Source organism: Dendropsophus ebraccatus, chromosome 1 (genome assembly GCF_027789765.1).
Source record: "Dendropsophus ebraccatus isolate aDenEbr1 chromosome 1, aDenEbr1.pat, whole genome shotgun sequence".
NCBI lineage: Eukaryota > Metazoa > Chordata > Amphibia > Anura > Hylidae > Dendropsophus > Dendropsophus ebraccatus.
Genome location: NC_091454.1, coordinates 158,270,416 through 158,295,891, shown reverse-complemented (window position 1 = coordinate 158,295,891; position 25,476 = coordinate 158,270,416). Strand labels below are relative to the sequence as shown.

Below are 25,476 nucleotides of genomic sequence, written 5' to 3'. Positions count from 1 at the left end.
ATTGCACCAAAACTGCACAAAACAGCTAAATAATTGTTTAGGTATTTTAGTCCAGATCGTTAAGTTTTGTTCATAAGAAAAAATTGCAAACCTGGTGAACCGAATTTTTTTAAATCTTTGCTCATCTCTAATAAATAGATCTATCTATCTATCTATCTATCTATCTATCTATCTATCTATCTATCTATCTATCTAGCTATCTATCAATTCATCTTACGCACTTAAATCAATGTGAACAATATTAACAAAGCTCTATACTACTGTAACATATCTTTACATAGCATTAGCACACATAATAGAACAAGAGGCTGGAGTAAGCCGTGCCATATTTATTAAGAGGAACAGAAAATTATAATGAATGTATTGGGCCCTGGGAGGTCATTCCCCTACTGCTAACTTCCACCCACTTTTTTTATCCCTTTCACTTTTTTAAAGTAAATCTTTAAGGCCAGTTTATTACTGGGTTGATAGCATGACCTGACATTCTTTGGTGATCATGATGTATTGCTTATTGGATGGTAAATGCAGTTTTATTTAAAATCTTCTGTGGCATATTAGTTCTATTAGAAGTATTATACGTAATTCCATGCCATCATCTGTCACAACTCTTAAGACTTTGGATCCTAGTTGGCACAGATGGCCATTAACATTGCCCTTGATAATAATTACAGATAATTAGAAAGTCACTTCAATGTCAGTTGCTATTCATCTTTAGTTTGTCAAATAACAGTATTAAGACATAGAGTTGTATCAAGATAACAGCAAGATGTAATATAGTCATAAAGATCTACAAGTTCTTACACTAAAGAATTCTGTATCCTAGAGGTAAACAAAAGGACACACATTTGCTGAGCTCAACAATCATTTCCTAAATCCAGTACCTAAGTTGTAAAGTTGATGTAACTGAAAATGTCTGGAGTGCTAAGGCCCAAGCTTGGATGAACGGTACAATCTGGATTACCCTCTGAACAGGTACCTGGTATATAGTATATAAATTGTAGAAGAAAAATGAAACCCCCCAGTTTGATCAAATACTATAACATTTTTGTTAAACTTAATATGCTAAACAATTGCCTTAATAATCCTTTAGACAAATTTTTTTAACATTTTTCTTTATTCTGCAAAGCTGTGACAGTTGTGACAAACCGCAAAATAATGGAAGTTATTTCGGAATGATGGACAATGGGATGATGGACGTCCAATGCACACATTGCATTGTGCATGTTACTTACCTTTTCCAGCATATTATCTGCCTATGATTTAAATACACGGTGTCACTTTACCCATATTGTAGAAAACATGAAATAACATTAGGGCTGGGCGATATGGGCCAAAATCAATATCGCGATTAATCGCACATGTAGCCGCGGTAACGATAACTGAACGATAATTATGACACGCCCCTTTTTGCAAACCACACCCACTTGCTATGAAAAACTGTCAATATCAAAAAAGTAAAAAACTCACTGAGCATGACTATACAGGGGTGGCGGACAGGGGTGTATAACTATACAGGGGTGGCGGACAGGGGTGTATAACTATACAGGGGGCGGATAGGGGTGTATGACTATACGGGGGGGGGGGGTGGACAGGGGTGTATGACTATACAGGCGGGGGGTGGACAGGGGTGTATGACTATACAGGAGGGATAGGGGTATATGACTATACAGGGGGGATAGGGGTGTATGACTATACATTGGGGGGGGGGATGGGGGTGTATGACTATACAGGGGGGGTAGGGGTGTATGACTATACAGGGGGGACCGACAGGTGTGTATGACTATACAGGGGGGATAGGGGTGTATGACTATACAGGCGGGGTGGGCGGACAGGGGTGTATGACTATACAGGCGGGGTGGGCGGACAGGGGTGTATGACTATACAGGCGGGGTGGGCGGACAGGGGTGTATGACTATACAGGGGGGACGGACAGGGGTGTATGACTATACAGGGGGGGGACAGGGGTGTATCACTATACAGGGGGGACGGACAGTGGTGTATGACTATACAGGCGGGGCGGACAGGGGTGTATGACTATACAGGGGGGACGGACAGGGGTGTATGACTATACAGGGGGGGACAGGGGTGTATCACTATACAGGGGGGACGGACAGGGGTGTATGACTATACAGGGGGGGGACAGAGGTGTATGACTATACAGGGGGGGGGCAGGGGTGTATGACTATACAGGGGGGGACAGGGGTGTATGACTATACAGGGGGGGGGCAGGGGTGTATGACTATACAGGGGGGGCGGAGAGGGGTGTATGACTATACAGGGGGGGCGGACAGGGGTGTATAACTATACAGGGGGCGGATAGGGGTGTATGACTATACGGGGGGGGGGTGGACAGGGGTGTATGACTATACAGGCGGGGGGTGGACAGGGGTGTATGACTATACAGGAGGGATAGGGGTATATGACTATACAGGGGGGATAGGGGTGTATGACTATACATTGGGGGGGGGGACAGGGGTGTATGACTATACAGGGGGGGTAGGGGTGTATGACTATACAGGGGGGACCGACAGGTGTGTATGACTATACAGGGGGGATAGGGGTGTATGACTATACAGGCGGGGTGGGCGGACAGGGGTGTATGACTATACAGGCGGGGTGGGCGGACAGGGGTGTATGACTATACAGGCGGGGTGGGCGGACAGGGGTGTATGACTATACAGGGGGGACGGACAGGGGTGTATGACTATACAGGGGGGGGACAGGGGTGTATCACTATACAGGGGGGACGGACAGTGGTGTATGACTATACAGGCGGGGCGGACAGGGGTGTATGACTATACAGGGGGGACGGACAGGGGTGTATGACTATACAGGGGGGGGACAGGGGTGTATCACTATACAGGGGGGACGGACAGGGGTGTATGACTATACAGGGGGGGGACAGAGGTGTATGACTATACAGGGGGGGGGGAGGGGTGTATGACTATACAGGGGGGGACAGGGGTGTATGACTATACAGGGGGGGGGGCAGGGGTGTATGACTATACAGGGGGGGCGGAGAGGGGTGTATGACTATACAGGGGGGGCAGAGAGGGGTGTATGACTATACAGGGGGGGGACAGGGGTGTATGACTATACAGGCGGGGCGGAGAGGGGTGTATGACTATACAGGGGGGGGGACAGGGGTGTATGACTATACAGGGGGGGGACAGGGGTGTATGACTATACAGCGGGGGGGGGACAGGGGTGTATGACTATACAGAGGGGGGACAGGGGTGTATGACTATACAGAGGGGGGACAGGGGTGTATGACTATACAGGGGGGGGACAGGGGTGTATGACTATACAGGGGGGGGACAGGGGTGTATGACTATACAGAGGGGGGACAGGGGTGTATGACTATACAGAGGGGGGACAGGGGTGTATGACTATACAGGGGGGGGGGACAGGGGTGTATGACTATACAGGGGGGGGACAGGGGTGTATGACTATACAGGGGGGGACAGGGGTGTATGACTATACAGCGGGGGGGGGGACAGGGGTGTATGACTATACAGAGGGGGGACAGGGGTGTATGACTATACAGAGGGGGGACAGGGGTGTATGACTATACAGGGGGGGGACAGGGGTGTATGACTATACAGGGGGGGGACAGGGGTGTATGACTATACAGAGGGGGGACAGGGGTGTATGACTATACAGAGGGGGGACAGGGGTGTATGACTATACAGGGGGGGGACAGGGGTGTATGACTATACAGGGGGGGGACAGGGGTGTATGACTATACAGGGGGGGGGACAGGGGTGTATGACTATACAGGGGGGGGGACAGGGGTGTATGACTATACAGGGGGGGGGACAGGGGTGTATGACTATACAGGGGGGGGCGGAGAGGGGTGTATGACTATACAGGGGGGGACAGGGGTGTATGACTATACAGGGGGGGCGGAGAGGGGTGTATGACTATACAGGGGGGCGGAGAGGGGTGTATGACTATACAGGGGGGGGACAGGGGTGTATGACTATACAGGCGGGGCGGAGAGGGGTGTATGACTATACAGGGGGGGGACAGGGGTGTATGACTATACAGGGGGGGGACAGGGGTGTATGACTATACAGGCGGGGCGGAGAGGGGTGTATGACTATACAGGGGGGGGACAGGGGTGTATGACTATACAGGGGGGGACAGGGGTGTATGACTATACAGCGGGGGGGGGGACAGGGGTGTATGACTATACAGGGGGGGGACAGGGGTGTATGACTATACAGGGGGGGGGGACAGGGGTGTATGACTATACAGAGGGGGGACAGGGGTGTATGACTATACAGGGGGGGGACAGGGGTGTATGACTATACAGAGGGGGGACAGGGGTGTATGACTATACAGCGGGGGGGGGGACAGGGGTGTATGACTATACAGGGGGGGGACAGGGGTGTATGACTATACAGGGGGGGGGGGGGGACAGGGGTGTATGACTATACAGGGGGGGGACAGGGGTGTATGACTATACAGAGGGGGGACAGGGGTGTATGACTATACAGGGGGGGGCAGACAGGGGTATATGACTATACAAGGCGGCGGATAGGGGTGTTTTACTATACAGGGAAATGTAGTTCCTTTAGTAACAGTACAGGGCTGTAGCATAGGAGGAATGAATGGGCTGCAGCAGGATGTCTCCTATAACTTATCCTGCATGCTGCAGCTCATTCATTCCTCCTATGCTACACTCCTGTACTGTTACTTAGGGAAGTACAGGACAGCCGCCCCAAAATGCTGCTCCTCCAGCTCTGACACGCCGGCGTCCCTGCACACACAGGAAAACATGGGCAGTGTTCGCCGGCCGGGTGTGTGGGGGAGGAGCCTCGGAGGGGAGAGGTGGGGGGCCTCGGACAGGACGGGACCAGTGGGGGGCATCGGACGGGACTGGACCGCTGGGGGTGGGGTGGTATCGGACAGGTGAGGAGCCTCAGACGGGACCGGACGGGTAAGGAGGGCGGGCGCTTGGACGGGACTTGCGGGGGGCGGGGCCTTCTTACACTGCTGCTCCTCCACCACCTCCCGCTCTGATATTAGCGCCCCTGCACATAATGTACAGCGCTAATGCCAGGCGGCGTGCGTGTGTGCGGGGGGCGCTCTCACTGGATGGGCGCAGTGAGGGGGCACTCTAACAGGGAGATAGAAAAGTAAAAATACCGCAGATACCGTCCTGGCTAAGTTGAGGTCGGTTAACCGACGCCAGTGACGGTATCGGTATTTTTGCGGTATACCGCCCAGCCCTAAATAACATTTCATATACATTGTATGGCTATGTTCTCACACAGTTTTTTTTTGTCTGTTTATATTTATAGGCTATGTTCACACAACGTTTTTTCAGCTCCGTATAAAATGACATCCGTTATTTTGAGTCTAAGCCTTCCCTTCAATTACTAATGTTTGCACATTATTTTAGTTTGGGTGGACAACTTGGACTTGGATGCAGCTTAATTGATAAGTCCATCGAATTTAATAGTAAAAACGAAGAAAGAACGGTGACAAAAGGAGAAGAAATAAAAAACGCCCGCTGTTTGCAAAAAACGTCCGAAAATAATGATCATGTTCATTATTTTGCCGTCCGTGGCAAAAACGTCCGTTATTCAATACACTGTGTGCATTGGACGTCCGTCTTCCCATTGACTTCAATGCATTGCCATTGCTGTCAGTTAAATCACAGCAAAAACGGACGTTTTTTTAAATATGAAAATCGGCTGCCTTTTAAATATTTTTGACGTTGTGTGAACATAGCCATACATTGACATTTGTTATTTTGAGTTCAAAATTACGTCTGTTATTTTGTATTTGGCTGTCCGTCAATGCAATGAAGACTGTTGGTACATTGTTCTAGTTTAGGTGGACTGATTGTCTTTAATTGAAAAGTCCATTGAATTTAAGCAAAGACAATGAAAGGACAGTGAAAAAAGAAGAACTGTGTTTGGAAAACTAAAAAATAATGTCCGTTGTTTGCAAAAGGCGTCTGAGAATAATTGTCATGATAACCATTTTTACATCCGCGCAAGCAACGTCCGTCATTTAATACACTGTATGCATTGGGGGGTGGTTATCATAGGAATTCAATGCATTCCATTTAGGTCAATAACATGCGGAAATAACAGACTTTTTTTTAAATAAAAAAAAAATGCCTTTTCAATTTTTTTTTTTTACTTAAAATAAATAAATAATACACACAGTTATATTCAGGCTATAATTAGGTTAGTAAATTCCTGTATCTGAAACTCCTATTATTCCAAAAAGAAAAAAACATTTTTAGTTTCCTTACTTTGTTGGATGACTTCTCAGGGTGTATTAGATGATGGGACAAAGCTCCAAGTTTGTGAGAGTTTGATGACTTGAAAGTTGCTCTACTATGACGTTGTGTCTCTTGAGAAGAAGTTGTTACCATGGAGTCGTTCACATCAATATTAAAGTCTTCGCAAGCTGTAAGGATTGCTTTTGCCATCTCACCTGTTTCATGACGTTCTAAAGTGCCTGATAAAAATGAAATATAGAATGAAAACATATTCTATACCTAGGCCATAGACATGAAAGTTATGTTGTGGGATCCTACCATTGGGAAAACCCAGCAGTACTATGCAGATAACCCCCCCCCCTTTCCCCACTCAAAATAAATAAATATAATAAATAATATATTAAAATATTATGCTCCATTAAATACACATAGGCTATGTTAACACAACGTCAAAAATATTAAAAAAGCATCCGATTTTCATATTTAAAATAATGTCTGTTTTTGCCGAGATTTAACTGACTGCAATACCATTGCATTGGAGTCAATGGGAAGACGGATGTCCAATGCACACAATGCATTGAACAACGGACATTTTGCCGCGGACGGCAAAATAATGAAAATGAACATTATTTTCGGACGTCTTTTGCAAACAGCGGACGTTTTTTATTTGCAGTTCACACACAGTTTTCCTTTTGTCACCGTTCTGTCTCAGTTTTTGCTATTAAATTCAATGGACTTTTCAATTAAGCCCCATCCAACGGCCAATTAGTAACCAAACTAGAATAATGTGCAAACACCCGTCAGTGCGCTAAGGGGAGGTCAGGCTGCTAAATAACGTCCGTTATTTTAGACTCAAAATGACGGACGTAATTTTAAATGGAGATGAAAAGACGTTGTGTGAACATATCCTTACGCAGATTAGTGTATCTGTATAAAGTCTCTTAAAATACCATACCTAATGATATAAAATGTACAGCCTATGGCTAGGTTCACACTATGTAACTGTGCGGCTGTATTTTTTATGCGGCTGTAAATGTGCGGATGAAACTACGGCCGTGGGAAAAAATAGACATGCGGCTCAAAACATACGGTCATTTACTTGGAAATCTGGTTCAACTAAAAATAACAAATAAAATCTTAAGAAAGTGATGCAAACACCTCTGGATGCATCTGGGAAAGCAGGGAACACAGTTTACATGAATCGCTATTACCGGGGTTTGCGATCCTCTGCACTAATGCCGATGTCTCTCATAGTTAATCTATTAAAATAATAAAACACATTTTTGTTGTAATAAAGTGCCTTTCGTTGGTCAATAATTTAATTCTAACGAATCCATCATTTTGCAATTAAATATACTGTTAAAATAAATAGATATATAAATAAATGTATATTTATATATATATTTATTTTTTGACAGTATATTTAATTGCACAATGATGGATTCGTTAGAATTAAATTATTGAACAACGAAACTGAATTTATTTAATCGAAAATGTGTTTTATTAATTAAATATTAATTAGTACAGGAAGCTCCATAAGCAGTTAATTCATATTGCCGGCAAAAGAGCTTTCTGTACTAAGCATCACTTTACTTTAATGAAAACATCAAATGTTTCTTCTAATTATGTTATCACAATAGCATTATTAGAAGAAACATTTAGAATTATATGTGCGCTCAGCTGATTGGCTGATCGGCTGAGCGCACATATAATTAGCGGGTCCGCAGCACAGTGACTTCATTGTGCTGCGGACCAGCGAAGAGACAACATCGGGGTGAGTATAGAGCTCTCCCCACCCCCTCCCCAGCACTGCACCCCTCCCAGCAAGGAAGGGGGGGTCAGTTAACCCCTTCCTTGCTGGGATGGGTGCAGTCTGACATCAGTCTGACCCCCAAGGGGTTAAGGGGGATGCAATACATCCTCCCTTAACCCCTTGGGGGCCAGACTGTAAGCAGCGATCTGTAAAGATGCTGCATACTGTAAGGTGCACAACACCGCTCACAATGATGGGTGTTGTGCTCCTGTTTGTGTGTTTTTTGTGTGTTTCTCCCTTTTTGTTTTTCAGATATCGGTATCCTGGGGATTACGTCGGATTCCGTGGACTACGTCGATGACCAGCGTTTTTTTAATTTTTTTTTTTTATAAAATGGTCAATGAGGGGTGTGGGGGTGTTTTTATTTGAATAAAAAATTTTTTTAACTTGTGTCTTGTCTTTATTTCTTTACTTTATAGACTTAGTAGTGGAAGCCGTCTAATAGACGGAATCCATTACTAAGTTGGGGCCTAGTGTTAGCCAGTATAAAATGGCTAACACTAACCCCCTATTATTACCCCAGTACCCAATGCCACCAGGGGAACTGGGAAGAGCCGGGTGCCAGTGGTCCCGGAGCGTCAAAATTGGCGCTCCTGGACCGGGTGGCAGCAGGCTGGTAAGATTTAGGCTGGGGAGGGCCTAAACCAATGGCTCTTCCCACCCTGGTGTTACCAGGCTGCTGTCGTTTGGTTTTTAACCTGGCTGGTTATAAAAATAGGGGGGACGCTATGCATTTTTTTTTTTTTTTTAATAAATAAATAATAAAAAAAAAAACGCATACGGTCCCCCCTATTTTTATAACCAGCCGAGTTAAAAACCAAAACCAAAGAAAATGTGTTTTAATAATTTAATATATTAACTATTAGAGGCATCGGCATTCGGCATCATTGCCGGCTATTTTTGAAGTACTCCGTACGGACCGCCTGTCAATCCACAGCCGCATGTCCAGCCGCAAACAATGGTCTTGTTCATTTTTTACGGGTCCGTTTACGATCGGGCCGTAGATTCATACATAGTGTGCACTGTGCAGCCGTATATCCTATACTTTCCAGCGTACGCATGAACCACCAAAAATACCGCCGCACAATTACAGCCGCAAATACAGCCGCACAGTTACATAGTCTGAACCTGGCCAATAAGTGGATCAGTGCTGTATGTAAATAAAAAGAACATGCATAATGATATTATTAAAACACTGTCCATGATGTCACTATTCTTAGCTGAAGCATTTAGCTATTTATTATCTATGAAAAGCTATTAGGAAAAAGAAACCAATCTGCTTCAATGAAAGCTAAAGAAAAATGTCTTCTAAGAGAAGGCTGGCCTGTGGTTCTTATTGATTGTGCCCTTGATGATACATAAATGCCTGACCATTCATCTCTTCCTAAGTGTAACCTGTAGACCTAAATGAAGGTATCTTTTCTTTACATTAGGGTATGTTCACATAGTTTGTACAAACCATGTGTATAAACAGCTTGAAAATCTTTTAGGCTATGTTTTGGTTTTTTTGCTTTACTTTGTTTGGCACTGCTTTCATGCTGTTTTGAACTTTCCCCAGTAAAGAAAATGGGAGCTGAAAACCATATAGTTTTCTGAAATTTTTGACACTTGTTGGAGACTTGTTGGTGCCTATGCGATCATACCAATTATTATACAATAATTCTTTACTGCTAGGAGAACTGGGGATGTGACTACCGCCCTGCGAGCATCGGGCTATTGTACCCGGCTGGTTCGCTCCTTTTAATGATTATTAATGGAGGGGGCGACGAAGGGGTGGGCTGGATCGGTGATCAGGTGCAGTAAACTCATCCAACTGCTCCTAGCAGCTTACTGGACAGAATAAACAGCACAGGAACAGTGCAAAGGATGAAGGTAACAGAAATACCTTCATCCTCAGTGCTCCTTGGCCACTAGGGAGTTATCAGCAGGTTAGATGAATCAATAGTTATCCATTAAGGTCCCTGAGAAGTGAGTCTGGCTATATGGCTGAACAAAACATATTGGGATAGACTTTAAGGCCATTTATTAGAACTACTGAGGAATAATTTGCATTAGAGTACCTTTATTAGATCATATTTACGGGAATTAGCACATAAAGTGTAATAGAAACCATGTTGTAGCAGTAGGTCAGCACTCCTTTCAGATCCTTATTATAGGTGTCTCCTAGGCTGAATGCCACTCCAAGAACATGTGAGGTTGATCCCTGGAGCCTGGGGTTTTCATATGGGAAGAAAATGACTGATTCTCCCCAGCTTTCTTAAAACATTCAGTACTTTTTTTTTTCATATTTTTAAAAGGCCGACACGTTTTGGGCTTGCTAGCCCTTAATCATGGCTCAGTCACGCTTGATCATATTTGACTCCTAATCCACAGGAGGCTGTCGTCCAATAATAATGTCTGACGCGGCACAGAGAGCGTGACGCTAAACACCTGCCCACTGCAGGGAGCTTGCTGATGATTGGGAGTCAAATATGATCGAGCATGACAGAGCCATGATTAAGGGCTAGCAAGCCCAAAAAGCATCGGCCTTTTAAAATATTTAAAAAAAAATACAATGCACTGCACACATTCATTGCATACATGCACACAATGTATAAAATAATAGACGTTGTCTGTGTAGACATCAAAATAATGATCATGACAATTATTTTTGGACGTCTTTTGTGGACATTATTTTTTAGTTGTTCTCACTGTTCTTTCACAGTTTTTTTTTTTTTTTTATTGAATTTAATGGACTTTTAAATTAAAGATACACCCAAAGGCCAATCAGTCCACCTGAACTAGAATAATGGACCAACAATGGTAATTGCACTGATGGGCGGCCAAACAGCGAAATAGTGTCCCTCATTTTAAACTCAAAATTACAGACGTCATTTTAAACGAAGAGGAAAAAATGTTGTGTGAACATAGCCTTATAGTAAATGCATCTAAGTAAAATGGTTGCAAAAAAAGTTGCATACAAATTCATCTGGCTCTGACCAGTTTTTGTGACTTTTTAAAAAGTCGCAAAAGATAAATTGGGTGCAAATCATGGATTATGCAAAGTTTTTTGGGGGTGAATACTCCATTATGTGCATCTAAAAAATTTTTCCTGTAAAATACTGGGTCACAAATCGAACTTAAACAAAAAATGGGTGAAAAATCCAATTATTCACTTAAAAAATTATAATTTTTCCCATTGGTTTTCACTACAAATATTGACTAAGAATAGTAAATAGATGCCTTATTCACATCATTAATTTTCTACTTAGGGACACGGATTTTATCTAGGCAGATCCATGTAAAAAAGGCACTTCCACAATAGAACCACATTCGTACCATGTCAAAATATCCTTTATGGATGAGTTAAAAAAATAAATAAATAAACAATACAGGAGCATAACCATTGCCCTACCACATTCAATATGATAAATAACAAAAAGTACGCAATGAATAGAAGCATTTATATGGGGCAATATGTACTGCTCCAAAGCATTTACAGTCTCCACTGTAGATAGCACTCATTCTCTCAGCAGGATACCAATCTCTATGCACAGAGAAAGTGGTCAAATGTGACTGAGCCAGGCATTTCCATGCTTGTTCTAAAACATTGAATGACATATAATATTTGCAGTTTTTTGGGCAGAAAATTATATACAGAGTGTATATATATATATATATATATATATATATATATACACACACACACACACACTCACATGGTTGTACATGACTGGACTAGTACACTACTTTAATTTAGGAATTAAAAAAAAAAGAAAAGGAAGAAAGAAAGAAATAGCAGGTCACCCCCTGACTTGAACTCTAGACATTCCTGACCATTCTGTTATGGTGTCGGGAGAGTATAGCACATCAGCCACCATCTTTCAAGTGCTCACCTAAATAGTTGAAAACCATTTGAGGTCTCTGCTGTGAAATCTCCCAGTGGTCCAATTAAGGATATTATTTCTTTCCCCACTTATAAACATGCTGTACAAACAGTGTAAGTTTCCAACTTACAATCTAAACTCCAAACACTTAGCACATTTATAGAAAATATCTTCACTTTCATAAATTAAATTTCAATTCTGTAATTAACAAGCCTGCAACGTGACCAAGGATTAGTTCCCATTCATTAGATTTGTTACAGGCAACTTTATCCAGGTGCATGATGCACCAATGACTGTATTCAATTGAATGAAACAGATATATTCATAAAGATAATTTTTATAACGTATTTCAATACATTTTTCATCTGTAGAAGTACAATTATGATTTACCTTATCCCCTCTCTGCCATAGAAATTTTTAGCAACAGTGTTTATGTTTTTCTTATCCTCCAAGACATTGCAAACTTCTAGCCCCTCTCCTTACTGTAGCAGGAAATCCCCTAATAAAAGCTTTTATGAATCCCTGGCATGGACTTAGAGTCTGGCCTCCAGAGGCTTAACCCCCTGGGGGCCAGACTGATCTCACACTGCACTCTAGCCAGCAAAGAAGGGGGTTAAGTGACGGATGCTATAGGTGGGAAGGGGAGTGGTACCATACTTACCATCCTCTCGGTTCACTTCTTCATTCTTCAACAGACCTGGCACAATGATCTTGCTGTGTGCCGGGCTGGCTGCTGTAGTCCCACCTCACACAGCCAACCCGGCACAAAGCAAGCTCAGTGTGCTGGGTCTAATAAAGAAAGAAGAGGTGAGCTGACAGGATGGTAAATATGATACCGTCATCCATGCGTTTAGCCCACTAAATGGGGGGGAGGGGCCAATACTATGCAGTGATATCTAAGCATCACTGCTTAGTGTCTGGCCCCACTCCCAATTGCTTGGCTGTGTGGTGTGGTGCATCCACACTAGCAAAGGGGTTAAGGGGGGATACACAGCATCCCCACTTAACCCTTTACTTGCTGGGGTTAGAAACAGAAAGACACTAGAAAGGGGCTAGACACACATCACTGCTTAGTGCCTTTCTCCTCCCTCCATTTGCTAACCCCAGCAAGTAATGGGTTAACTCCTTACTTCCTGGTGTGAGCAATCTGTTTGCTTCTTTTATTTTTTTTTCGTTTTCTGTTTGTATTTTTCAAATACCCACATCCTGAGGACTACGTCAGATTCATTTGGACTAAGGGGATGACAGCAGATTTTAATGTCAAATAAAATGGACAACAAGGGGTTTAGGGGTGTTTTTATTTTACAGGCTTAGTAGTGGAAGCTGTCTAATAGAAGGCGTCACCATATATATATAATTATTTTTATTTTTTTTTAAGAAAGCATGTAGGATCCCCCAATTCTTCATAACCAGCCAGGTAAAAAACAAACAGCAGCAGCAGCCTAGTAATGCCAGTGTGGGAATGACCATTTATTTGTAACCATTTTAAGTATTGATAAAGACAAATAAATAAAATTATATATATATATATATATATATAAATATATTTTTTTTTTAACACTTTTTTAAATGAATGTAATTACATATTTACTTCTTCAATGTGAAATATACAATTATTTTAGACCATCTTGATTTATGATGAATAAGAAAGTACAAATAGTGTGGAAACAACAGGTCATGCTAGAAATATATGTTATTCTGAATGGAGTTTTCCTCTATGGTGGGTCTGGAGCACAAGTCAACAATTTTTATATAAGAGTTCTGCAATTGACAATATATCTAAGGGTTAGAGAAATCCTGTGGTTTTTGTTAGCTTTTATTCCACAGCTTTAAAACAGCTCTTCTGCTTGCGTCCCAGCTGGCATAAGAAGGAAGGAGGACAGAATATTGATTTTGGCCTCTCTAAAGAAAAACAGTACTGGGCATCAAGCAGCCTAGAGGCCACATAACATGTGGCTCTCAAAAGGGTCATGAAGGCCCCTGTGGCCAGAACTAATTTCCCCCCTATAGATGATTTTGTCTAGTTCATTATAACATGAAAACCTTATACATACAGAAAGCTTACACACAAGCAATTGCACACTGCTATATTATCACAATCTCCCAAACATCATGCATTATTTAATGTTATTTCTAAACCTAATGGTAATGTTTGTCTTTCCAACTATGGTTTTACAAATAAGGAGAACCCTTTGCTGGGATTATGCTCAATCCCCTGCTACTGATTACCCTGCGGAGGAGTATTTGTTCTTAGGCTAGACTGATCAATTGCTTTGATCTTGTAACATAAAGATACCCTTCAAATATTACAGTTAGACACTGCAAGAAGATCAATGGTACAATGCTACCTAGAACATTCACAATGTAAATAAACAATAGGGAATAAAAATATTTACAATGAAGAAATAAAATCTGTAGATTGATAGAGTTGTATCCCAAAGAAGCATCATCGAGTACTGTAGGTCTACATTTCTAACATAATAAACCGGGCTCTGAAAAGAGAAGTCTTCCTGTTAACATTGCAGAAAGAACCTTTGTGTTCTTGAAAGTTCAGCTATACAATATTTATTAGAGTTTACCCTGGCTATTTACTCCTGCTAGGTGTAATAGAGTACACCTCTTTCAGTATAAAAGACAGTATTTCCAAATAATATCACATACATAATATAATATAATACAAATAAACAAATCATAGACTTTAAATGCTACTTCCTCTCTGATCTCCCAATTAGCAATCCGTAAGATAATTCATGTATTAAAGAACAATATATGCTGACCTGAACTTACCAGATCTACAAAAACTGGATCCTTCTATTTGTACAAACTATTTCTGTAATTATGGTAGGTTTTTAGGTTTATTTTTAGGTAAAGCAAAATTTATATTCTTTTTCTGGACCTTACTTCTAAGGATTAGCATTTATAATTTAAAAGAAAAATCCCCCACTATCATTATGGTTTGTTTGGCCTTCATTGCACAATGATCTGTTCCCCAATGGGGCATTCTGCCTAATCCCTTACAGGCCATCAATTCTACTTCACAAGTCTTTTACCTCAGGGCCACCACCTTTGACTGTACTCTTCAAATTCAGACATCCTTGAGCAAAGAAAAAAAAAAGGTTTTGCCACTGCTATATGCAAGTTTGCAAGTGTATAGCTGTAGCCACAAACAAGTATGTAATTGCCTCTTAAAAAAACAAACAGGCAAACAAAAACATTATTGCAGTTGCATAATTGCAGTTGCAGTTGCATTTTGTGCAAAATAAGTATGTGGCTTCACTATAGAATATTCAAATATACTGTAGGTAAGATACCAGCTAAACAAATTTTGGTGCTATTTATATGAGGGTGGGTAAAACATTATCCACACACCGTAAAATTTACTTTAAAAGAATTCTCCGAAAATTTTCTTCAACATAATCTCCCTGCTTTTCAACAGTGCTGTAAGCCAGGCATGCTCCCTTGTGGAGATGAGCAAGTACTACTCAATCAAGTAGGTATTCGATCAAGTAGTACACTATTCGAAATACTCTATTTCAATTGAATATTTGATCAAAACCCCAGTAAAAATTTGAATCCCCTCCCACCTTTTCTGGTGTTTTTTTTTCCCACCAATAACTATGCAGGGGGGTAGGGCAGGCACTAGGAGCACACAGGCATTGAAAAAAGCATCTTCATTCATTGGCTGGCTAAACCATGTGACCTTCACAGTCATCGAATAGTGGATTTGAGATTTGATTTCAGATGCTACTTGGAGCTAGACAGGGAGACATTGTATAGCAGGGACAGTCAGGTGGAACACTTTGATCTAAAGGTATATTGCTATTAAAACGGCTGGCAGCACATAGGTGTGTTCAGACAGGCAGGTAGTGGGAGTGCACCTGCCTGTCTTGTTGCCTGCTGTAAGGAATTCTAATACGTCATAGAGAGGGTATACAGCTTGTGGGGATGAGTTCAAATGGCAATATAAAAGTCTTTCTCAATATGCAGTTTAGCCAAACAGCAGTCCTTTTATTTTCAGCATAGAAGGGACAGCAAACTAAAACACTAATGGCTTGACTTCAGCAAAACAGAATATAAAGTCCAAGTGGACGTCACAAACTCACAAGTCCTTTTCAGTTGCGGGTTCACCCGCTAGGATGTGGAAAGGTGGGATGGCACAGCTTCCAGACACCCACCAGCTTCCCAGCTGACACACTCCAGCACTGCAAGTCCCACAAACTCCAGAGTTGGGACCACACCCTCAGCTCTGCTGAGCTACTTGGATTCTATCCAGCCACAGAAAACCCGGCCTGGAATACGTGGGAGCAGTCATCCCACCCAGCTCTAAAACTGCTCCAGTGAAAGGCCGGCCCGGATCAACTGTGCAAACAGCCATACTATTCAACAAAAAGTGTCAGTAACCTAGGGTTACTGACAAAAGCTACCAGCTCACTTCACCGAGGCCAGGCACCTCGGTGACACGTATCGGTCATCTACTATGACCCCTTGTACCTTCTCACATACCCCCCCCCCTCTGTCCAAAGCCAGGGGCTTGGGCACCTTCAGCCACCAGACTATGCACCCTTGACAATGCATCTGCATTTCCCTGCATTTTTCCTGGTCTGTGTTCTACTGAAAAGGAGAACTCTTGCAGGGTAAGGAACCAGCGGGTAACCCTGGCATTATTTCCTTTTTTATCTCTCATCCACTTAAGTGGGGCATGGTCCGACACTAGCCTGAATCTCCTTCCCAGTAAGTAGTATCTAAGGGAGTCTAGTGCCCATTTTATAGCTAAACACTCTTTTTCGATGATGGCATAATTTCTCTCTGCTGGGGTCAGTTTCCTGCTAAGGTAAATTACTGGGTGCTCCTCCTCGTTCACTACCTGGGACATCACTGCACCTAGACCGACATCCGATGCATCAGCCTGGACCACAAACTCATGGGAGAAATCCGGAGCCACCAACACTGGCTGTCTACACAGAGACTGTTTTAGTTCCTGAAAGGCCCTCTCTGCCTCTGGGGACCACTTCACCATGGCCGACTTTGTGCCCTTTGTAAGGTCAGTCAGGGGAACTGCTATCTCCGCAAACTTGGGGACAAACCGCCTGTAGTATCCCACAATACCCAGAAATGCCCTGACCTGTTTCTTCGTGAGTGGGCGGGGCCAATTCTGAATAGCTTCCACTTTATTCAATTGCGGCTTAATTTCTCCTCTGCCAACTATGTACCCCAAGTACCTGGTTTCCTCCATCCCTAGGGCACATTTATTTGGGTTTATAGTAAAACCAGCCTTCCTTAAGGCGTCTAAGACAGCCTGAACCTTAATGAGGTGACTTCCCCAATCATGGCTGAAGATGACAATGTCATCTAAATATGCAGCAGCATACTTCCTATGGGGACGTAGAACATGGTCCATGGCCCTCTGGAAGGTGGCAGGAGCCCCTTGCAACCCAAATGGCATCCGGAGGTACTGAAACAACCCCTCAGGTGTGGAGAAAGCAGTCTTCTCCTTAGCTTCTTTGGACAGTGGGATTTGCCAGTATCCCTTAGTGAGGTCCAGGGTGCTGATGTACCTAGCTGGCCCTAGTCGTTCCACCAACTCATCTACCCTTGGCATGGGGTAGGCATCCATCGTGGATACTTCATTAAGTCTGCGGTAGTCATTACAAAATCTCCATTCACCATTTGGTTTTGGCACCAACACTATTGGGCTGGACCACCCGCTTTTGGACCTCTCAATCACCCCCAGTTTTAACATTCTCTGGACCTCTTTGGTAATGACCTCCCGGCGGGCCTCAGGGATCCTATATGGCTTTAGGTTTACCCTCACTTGGGGATCTGTAAGGATCTCATGTTCTATTACACAGGTGCACCCGGGAGTTTCCGTGAAGAGATCTTTATTCTTCTGCAGCAGTTCCCTACACTGTTGTTTTTGGGAGGGGGACAGGGTCTCTGAAATTTTAACTGTCTCAAAGGTGGTCTCTGGTTGTGTCACCAGGCAAGAAACTTCAGGGGGGGTTCTCTCCTTCCACGGTTTTATCAGATTAATGTGGTAGATCTGAAAGGGCTTCCTCTTTCCTGGTTGATGGACCTTGTAGTTGACCTCCCCTATTTTCTCCACTATCTCGTAAGGACCCTGCCACTTGGCTAGGAACTTGCTCTCCACAGTAGGGACTAACACTAGTACACGATCTCCTGGATTAAACTGTCTCAGACGAGCAGACCTATTATAGACCCTGGACTGTGCCTCTTGGGCTTGCATAAGATGCTCTTTTACCATGGGCATCACCTTGGAGATCCTTTCCTGCATTTGGGCTACATGCTCTACCACACTTTTGTAGGGCGTGACCTCACTTTCCCAAGTCTCCTTTGCTACATCTAAGAGACCCCTGGGGTGCCTGCCATACAATAATTCAAAGGGGGAGAACCCTGTAGAGGATTGGGGCACTTCTCTAATGGAGAACAACAGGTATGGTAAAAGACAATCCCAGTCCCGCCCATCCTTCTCCACTACTTTCTTTAGCATCGCCTTCAGGGTCTTATTAAAACGTTCAACAAGGCCATCTGTTTGTGGGTGATAGACCGATGTGCGCAATTGAGTGACTTTCAATACCTTGCACAGTTCTTTCATTACCTTAGACATGAACGGAGTTCCCTGGTCTGTTAAAATCTCTTTAGGAATGCCTGTTCGGGAGAAGACATGGAATAACTCCCTGGCGATGTTTCTGGATGTGGGACTTCTTAGGGGGACAGCCTCAGGGTACCGGGTGGCATAATCAACAAGTACGAGGATGTATTGATGCCCCCTAGCTGACTTCATCAACGGCCCTACCAGATCCATTCCTATCCTCTCGAAGGGAACCTCAATAATTGGTAATGGGACCAGAGGACTACGAAAATGGGCTACCGGGGAGGTGACCTGGCAGACAGGACAAGATTGACAGAAATCCCTAATCTCTCTGTAACATCCTGGCCAATAGAAACGCTGTAGAACCCTCTCAAGCGTTTTGTCTGCCCCTAGGTGACCACCCAAGACATGTGAGTGGGCCATATCCATTACCATACGCCTATATGGTCCTGGCACCAGTAGCTGCTCCACCACCTCATCTCTTATCTTGGTCACCCGATATAACAGGTCACTATTCATGGCAAAATGTGGGAACCGGTCGTCTGCCCTAGGCTCCTGGGGAACCCCATTAAGGACCACAACATTCTCTAGGGCGCCTTTCAGGGTCAAGTCTCTGAGTTGGGCTGTACCGAAATTACCCCGGGACACCTCCAAGTCAGGGACATTTTCCTCTGGGGTAACCTCAGTCTCATTTTCCCCTACTAGGGCGGTCATAGGGAACTCCGGGTTTACCTCCTCTTCCCGACCCCCCAGGTTGTCTGAATCCCCTGGACGATTTGGCATAGTGGTCTTTTCCCACAGGTCCCAGAACAGGGGGCAGTCACGACCAATAATAGCTTCATGCATCAGTTTTTTAACCACTCCCACATTATGTGACAGGGTACCCCAGTCTGTCTTCAGAACCACCTGTGCCACAGGATACACCTTGGTGTCCCCATGGATACATGTGACCCCCAGATTTTTCCCAGGGAGCAACACATGAGGGAGAGAGGCTGAGATAAGTGTGACCAGGCTTCCTGAGTCCAATAGTCCTGCGGCAATAGTCCCATTAACAGTTAGGGTACACATTTGGGGTCCCTCCCCATTAGTGGGAACAGCGCTGCATGCTGGCTGCGCAAAGAGGGAACTGCGGCGGCCTGCAGAGCAGTCCATTGGCTCTGTTGTGAGTGGGCACTGGGCTGCCATATGACCTGGACCCCGACATCTCCAGCAAATGATCTCCCGAGAAGGCCCTTTGGTTATGGGTTCCGTCCCTCCCCTGGTCTTGGGACGACCCTCTCGAGAGGATTTCGGGGCAGATAACTTACTGTCCAAGTCCCTCTGGGCTCCCCAGTAGAGAGACTTATGGTTCTCTGGTCCCCTCAGGGATTTCTCCACAGTGTGAAACCTCTCCACCAGTCCCACCAGGTCATCTGCAGTCTGGGGGTCACCCTGTGCGACCCAGCACTGGATAGGTCGGGGAAGAGAGTGCATGAACCTGTCCATGACTACACGCTCCACCATTTGGGCTGGGGAACATAGCTCAGGCTGCAACCACTTCTGAACTAAGTGTAACAGGTCAAATAGCTGGGATCTTGGAGGTTTGTCCATGCGGTAGGCCCAATGGTGTACCCTCTGAGCCCTGACAGCCAATGTGACACCGAGCCGTGCCAAAATCTCCGCTTTCAACTTGGGGTACTCTTTAGCGTCCTGCAAAGCCAAATCATAATAAGCCTTTTGGGGCTCCCCGGTTAAATATGGGGCCAGGACTTCAGCCCACTGATCCGGCGGCAGCTTTTCCCTGTCAGCCACCCTCTCAAACACGGTAAGGAAAGCCTCGATGTCGTCCTCTGGCGTCATCTTCTGTAGAGCTTCCCTCACAGTCCTCCTGACTTTATGTCCCTCATCCAGCATGGCTCCGGGTGGATTTTCCCGAGCATGAATGGCATCTGACAGCACAGCCATCTGCTGGATGAACAGTTTGTTAGTCTCCTGCTGGGCCTGCATTGCCTCTGTATGCGCCCTCTGTTGTTGGAGGTTGGCTTGCATTAGCTGTTTGATCACCTCCTCCATGGCTGCTGGTGTGGTCTGGCTCTGTACTGCAGCCTTGACCCAGGACATACAGAAAGTTCACAGGATTGCTGCCCGCATCCGAAACACCATATGTGGGGATGAGTTCAAATGGCAATATAAAAGTCTTTCTCAATATGCAGTTTAGCCAAACAGCAGTCCTTTTATTTTCAGCATAGAAGGGACAGCAAACTAAAACACTAATGGCTTGACTTCAGCAAAACAGAATATAAAGTCCAAGTGGACGTCACAAACTCACAAGTCCTTTTCAGTTGCGGGTTCACCCGCTAGGATGTGGAAAGGTGGGATGGCACAGCTTCCAGACACCCACCAGCTTCCCAGCTGACACACTCCAGCACTGCAAGTCCCACAAACTCCAGAGTTGGGACCACACCCTCAGCTCTGCTGAGCTACTTGGATTCTATCCAGCCACAGAAAACCCGGCCTGGAATACGTGGGAGCAGTCATCCCATCCAGCTCTAAGACTGCTCCAGTGAAAGGCCGGCCCGCATCAACTGTGCAAACAGCCATACTATTCAACAAAAAATGTCAGTAACCTAGGGTTACTGACAAAAGCTACCAGCTCACTTCACCGAGGCCAGGCACCTCGGTGACACGTATCGGTCATCTACTATGACCCCTTGTACCTTCTCACAAGCTGTATACTCCTTGTGTGCCAAGACAAAAAATAAAAGCTTAGTACTACTCTTTTGCGTGCTGTGCGCAACATAAAAAAGTTAAACTCCTGTTGCTTGCTGTAAGGCATTCAGCTTAGTCATAGAGAGGGTATGTGGCAGTATACTCCTTGTTAGCGGTGGGTGCCATTTGTTTTCCCCTTTGTCTATGACATCTGTGGTTGTCATAGGCAATGTGATTTAAAGGGGTGCATGAAAATGTTTCTTTGACTTAAATTGTGGCTTTCTGTCCATACTAATGTAAAGGAAAGAAGGTTTCCATGTATTTTTTCCCCCACTTTACATAGAGGTTATATTGTACTTGAAGTGTACTGTAGACAGGCTGTGATTGTGGCGTAATGCTGCGACTTTGACATGTTAGATGCACCCAGGCATGCTTCCCCTGCTGTCCCAGTTGCATTCCAGAGGTGTTGGCATCATTTCCTGAGGTTTCATTGTGGACTTGGTGAGTGGAGCATTTTTCTCCCATAGACTTTAATGGGATTCTTTATTTGGTCAAATATTCAAGTATCGGGGTCTACTCGACTCGAAATTAGAAAATTTGAATATTTCACCATTCGCTACCCTTGTCTTTCCCTCTTCATTAGAAGTGAACCTCCAGCCTCTCATGGCTTATTTCAGGGGACCAAACAGGTGATAATCTAATCAAGCAAGATCAGGACTATAGAGAGGATGCTTTAACATCTCAAATCTGGTTTTATAGAATTTCATCAGTATGGACAGAGGTGTGTAGATGTGTATTGGTATACATCAACACAATAAAATAGCAGGCCTCTGCAGTTTATTAGAATTTTATGCTTCAGCTCCTCAGTGGGCATTAAACTGTTTATTGCCAAAGCTTTTTCCTGATAATGCACCAGGGGTATTCTTGGTAATACATATTAGCCATTGTGAATCCCAGAAAAACTGTAAGCACCACTTTTCTGGCTGATGGTTAAATTTTGATTATCTTTTTTTCTTGGTCTGCTATTGAGGGTGTTTCCATTACAGACCCTATACCCTATACCCTTCCTATGGGGTGTTCTCTGATCCCATCTGACCTTATCCTATATTTGGGACTGCACAGGTGAAGTTTTTCTAATTTTTTTCAGTTTGTTCTTGTTCCATTTATCTATATACTGCATTACCAATTACTTTTGGATGGGTTATGAGATAGACTCGTTATTGTAGCACATGTGCTTTTGTCCTTGGTCCTGGCTGAGATGCCAGCAGGACCAATACTGACATTTTAGTGTTTTTAATGTAGAGTGGTAGCTAGGATTCTCTCCCTAGTCCTGTATAGTTTTTGTGAACTTTTTGTACCTGTATTTGGTGTTTAATAAAGTATTGCTTTGATGTGGGTATTGTGTTTTTTATATGCATTGGTTTAGCACTCAGATCTAGTGGTGCCCACTTTTTTGCTTTTGTTGGTCCATTATATACCCTGCCATTTACTTCCAGGCTTGCTTGCACTACCTTTCTTAAACTTCTCTATTCATTCATACCCAGTTAGGGGCAACTAAGCCAATTCTACTGTACACCACTTTGATAAATCTCCTCCTTTCTCCTTATTTTGTACAAAGTCATAACAAAAAAAAAGTCCAAATTTTCTCACCCCAATTTCCAGAATGTTCAAGTCAGAGTGCACAGAACAAACTTCTCATGGTACTGCCGATTCTGTCCGTTTTTTTTTTTAACAACAGACCGGTTCCCGTGCACGGCGCTGGTCTATTCCCAGTCACTGGCTTAGCCTGAAGCACTGGAGGCAGGCCTATCCAACCCAATGTGACATTCTGCCCTCCCCTTTCCCCCTTTAGAAGTAACGGAGCCACGTCACAGAGGGGAGGGGTTTTGTCACACTAAGGGCGGGCGGGCCTCCAGTGCTTCAGGCAAGGCCGGTGACCGGGAATAGACCGGCTAGGGAACGAGGCCACGGCTCAAAATTAGGACCACGCCAAACCTGATGGTCACTCTGACTAATCTCCAAAGATCCTGTGTGCAAATAGGAAATACTTTAAAAGCAAACTATGTTGCACTCTATTAAAGTGGTCAGAAAGAAGGCTCTGCTCAGCAGAGGACACAACAAAGCCCATCTGGAGCAACTAAAGGGTTCTTTGACTTTTGAGTCTTTGAAAAACAATATTCTCTGGTCTGATTAAATCAAGATCAAAATTTTAGGCTTATATTCTAAGCGGCATGTCTGTTAAAAAAAGGGCACTGCTCATCACCTGCCCATGACTATCCTACAAGGAAGCATGGGGGGGGGTGGAATCATGCTATATGGGTGTTTTTAACTGGTTGGAATAAGAAAACGAAGCAAAATACAGAACTCCTTATAAAAAATCTTATCCAGAGCTCTGTGGAGTTTAAACTGAGCCAAAGGTCCACCCTCAAGTAAGACTATCGCCATAAGCACACAGCCAAGACAACACAGGAGTGGCTTAAATACAACTCTTTGAATGCCCTTGAGTGGCCCTGCCAAAGCCATGACCCAATAAAAAATCTCTGTAGAGATCTACAACTGACTGTCCACGGTTTCCATCGAACCCGTGAAAGCTTAAGATTATGATCAGAAAGGAAGGGCAGAAAATCCTCAAAGGTGTGAAAACCTTATAGAATTATACTCAAGAACACTGTAATCACTGCAAAAGGTGCTTCAACATGGCCCGATGCAGCACAGCAAACAAGCACTGATCACAGCCTTTAAAACAATCAATCCAACTCTAAATCATTTGTGCGGACTATAAAGTTTATGACAGTCGCCCACGCATTCCTGGTTAACATGGAAAGACGACTTATGATTCTTATGCGTGGGTAAAAGATGCGATCAGCTGATGAAAGAACGTCAGCTAACAAGTTGATCTGCTAGACCAAATGGACAAGACATTTAGACCTTTAGCACTTTTATTATCAGAGATAGGGTATATGTCCCAGGATTTTCTAATATATTCATTTGATAGACACCTCTGAATGTTCCACAACATCACCTTTTACCCATAGGCTCACATTTGAAAAACAATATATATATACAGTAGCTTTTGTGAATTCCTAGGTATGGGATTGTGTTTTTCCATACAGTAAATAAATGGAAATACCAATGTATACCACTAAGCAGATGCCAAAATTATGCTCTTTTGGTGTCCATTGCATTTATAATTTGAAATGTGTTTGCTTTTCTAACAGTAGTTGTCAACTTACTATCACCCATCATCTCTATTTAGAAGAAAAGAGTTGTGCACTAACCTTTTTCTCGGTTTTGACATTTATTAGACATTTATTCAGTCACATTTTAAGTACTTTCTATTTGATGTAGGAAATAGTCAACTAGGCAACCTGACAAATTATCCTTACAAAATTTAATCAGAAATCTAGTGGATCCATTAGGGTCAGTTAAACAAATGGAGCATCTAATCAAAATGAATGTGACACTTCTTCAGATAAATCTCTATAAGCTTAGGACAATGGTCAGAAATTCCCCTTGTATGCAATCATTTCATCACAGAGAGTCCTTGGTTACTAATTACTAGATAATGAATGAGGCTGTAATGTACAGTATTACACAAGTATATTCTAAGAGAGGGACAGGCCAGTGTCAGCACAAGGCTTACCCGGGCAAGTGGCGAGGCGCACAGCACCTCTAGGGGCCCGGGGTTCTAATGTTCAGCCTGATCACTGTAGTGCAGGGTGAGAGGCTGAACATCAGAAGACACAGAAGATGGAGCAGGACCTGCACAGAGAGAGAAAAGGGTGAAGGACCTGATCACATGACCGGAAGGTCCTCAACCTTACAGTGTGGAGAGCTGCCCAACAGAGAAGAAGAGGGGGAAGAATGAGCTGTAATTGCTGTGTTCCAGAGTCAGTCAGTCAGACTCAGTCAGTGTCTGTGCCAATAATGTGTGTTTGTCTATGTTAGTGGTGTCTCAATTTATTGTTTATAGTGTGTGGACGATGGGTGTATAGTGGATGGATGAGGGGCCTACTAAGGATTTGTCACCCGAGGGCCCAGAAAAAACTGGAGCCGGCCTAGGGGAGGTATGTTTAAATTGGAATACATTTGGCCCCCATTTCGATAAAAAATAGACTGGGGTGATAGAAGAGAGATATCAGTGTGAAGAGGGTTATATATGTGGTCTTTAAACATATAATCTCCTGTGCAGAGTATCTTAGTATGCAAGTATGAAACTGCAAAGGCCTCGGCTGCTTGTAGAACACGAGAGGTG

The 25,476-nt window shown here is 43.8% G+C and overlaps 1 protein-coding gene across 2 annotated transcripts in view; it reads right to left on the bottom strand.

The window, feature by feature from the left end:
* Window positions 1–25,476, bottom strand: part of WDR72 (WD repeat domain 72) — a 227,685-nt gene that overhangs the window by 97,649 nt on the left and 104,560 nt on the right. For both annotated transcript variants that reach the window (XM_069982637.1, XM_069982644.1), the window contains one exon: window positions 6,275–6,483. In XM_069982637.1, the coding sequence (XP_069838738.1) occupies window positions 6,275–6,483 (209 nt within the window). The remainder of the gene's footprint in view (window positions 1–6,274; window positions 6,484–25,476) is intronic.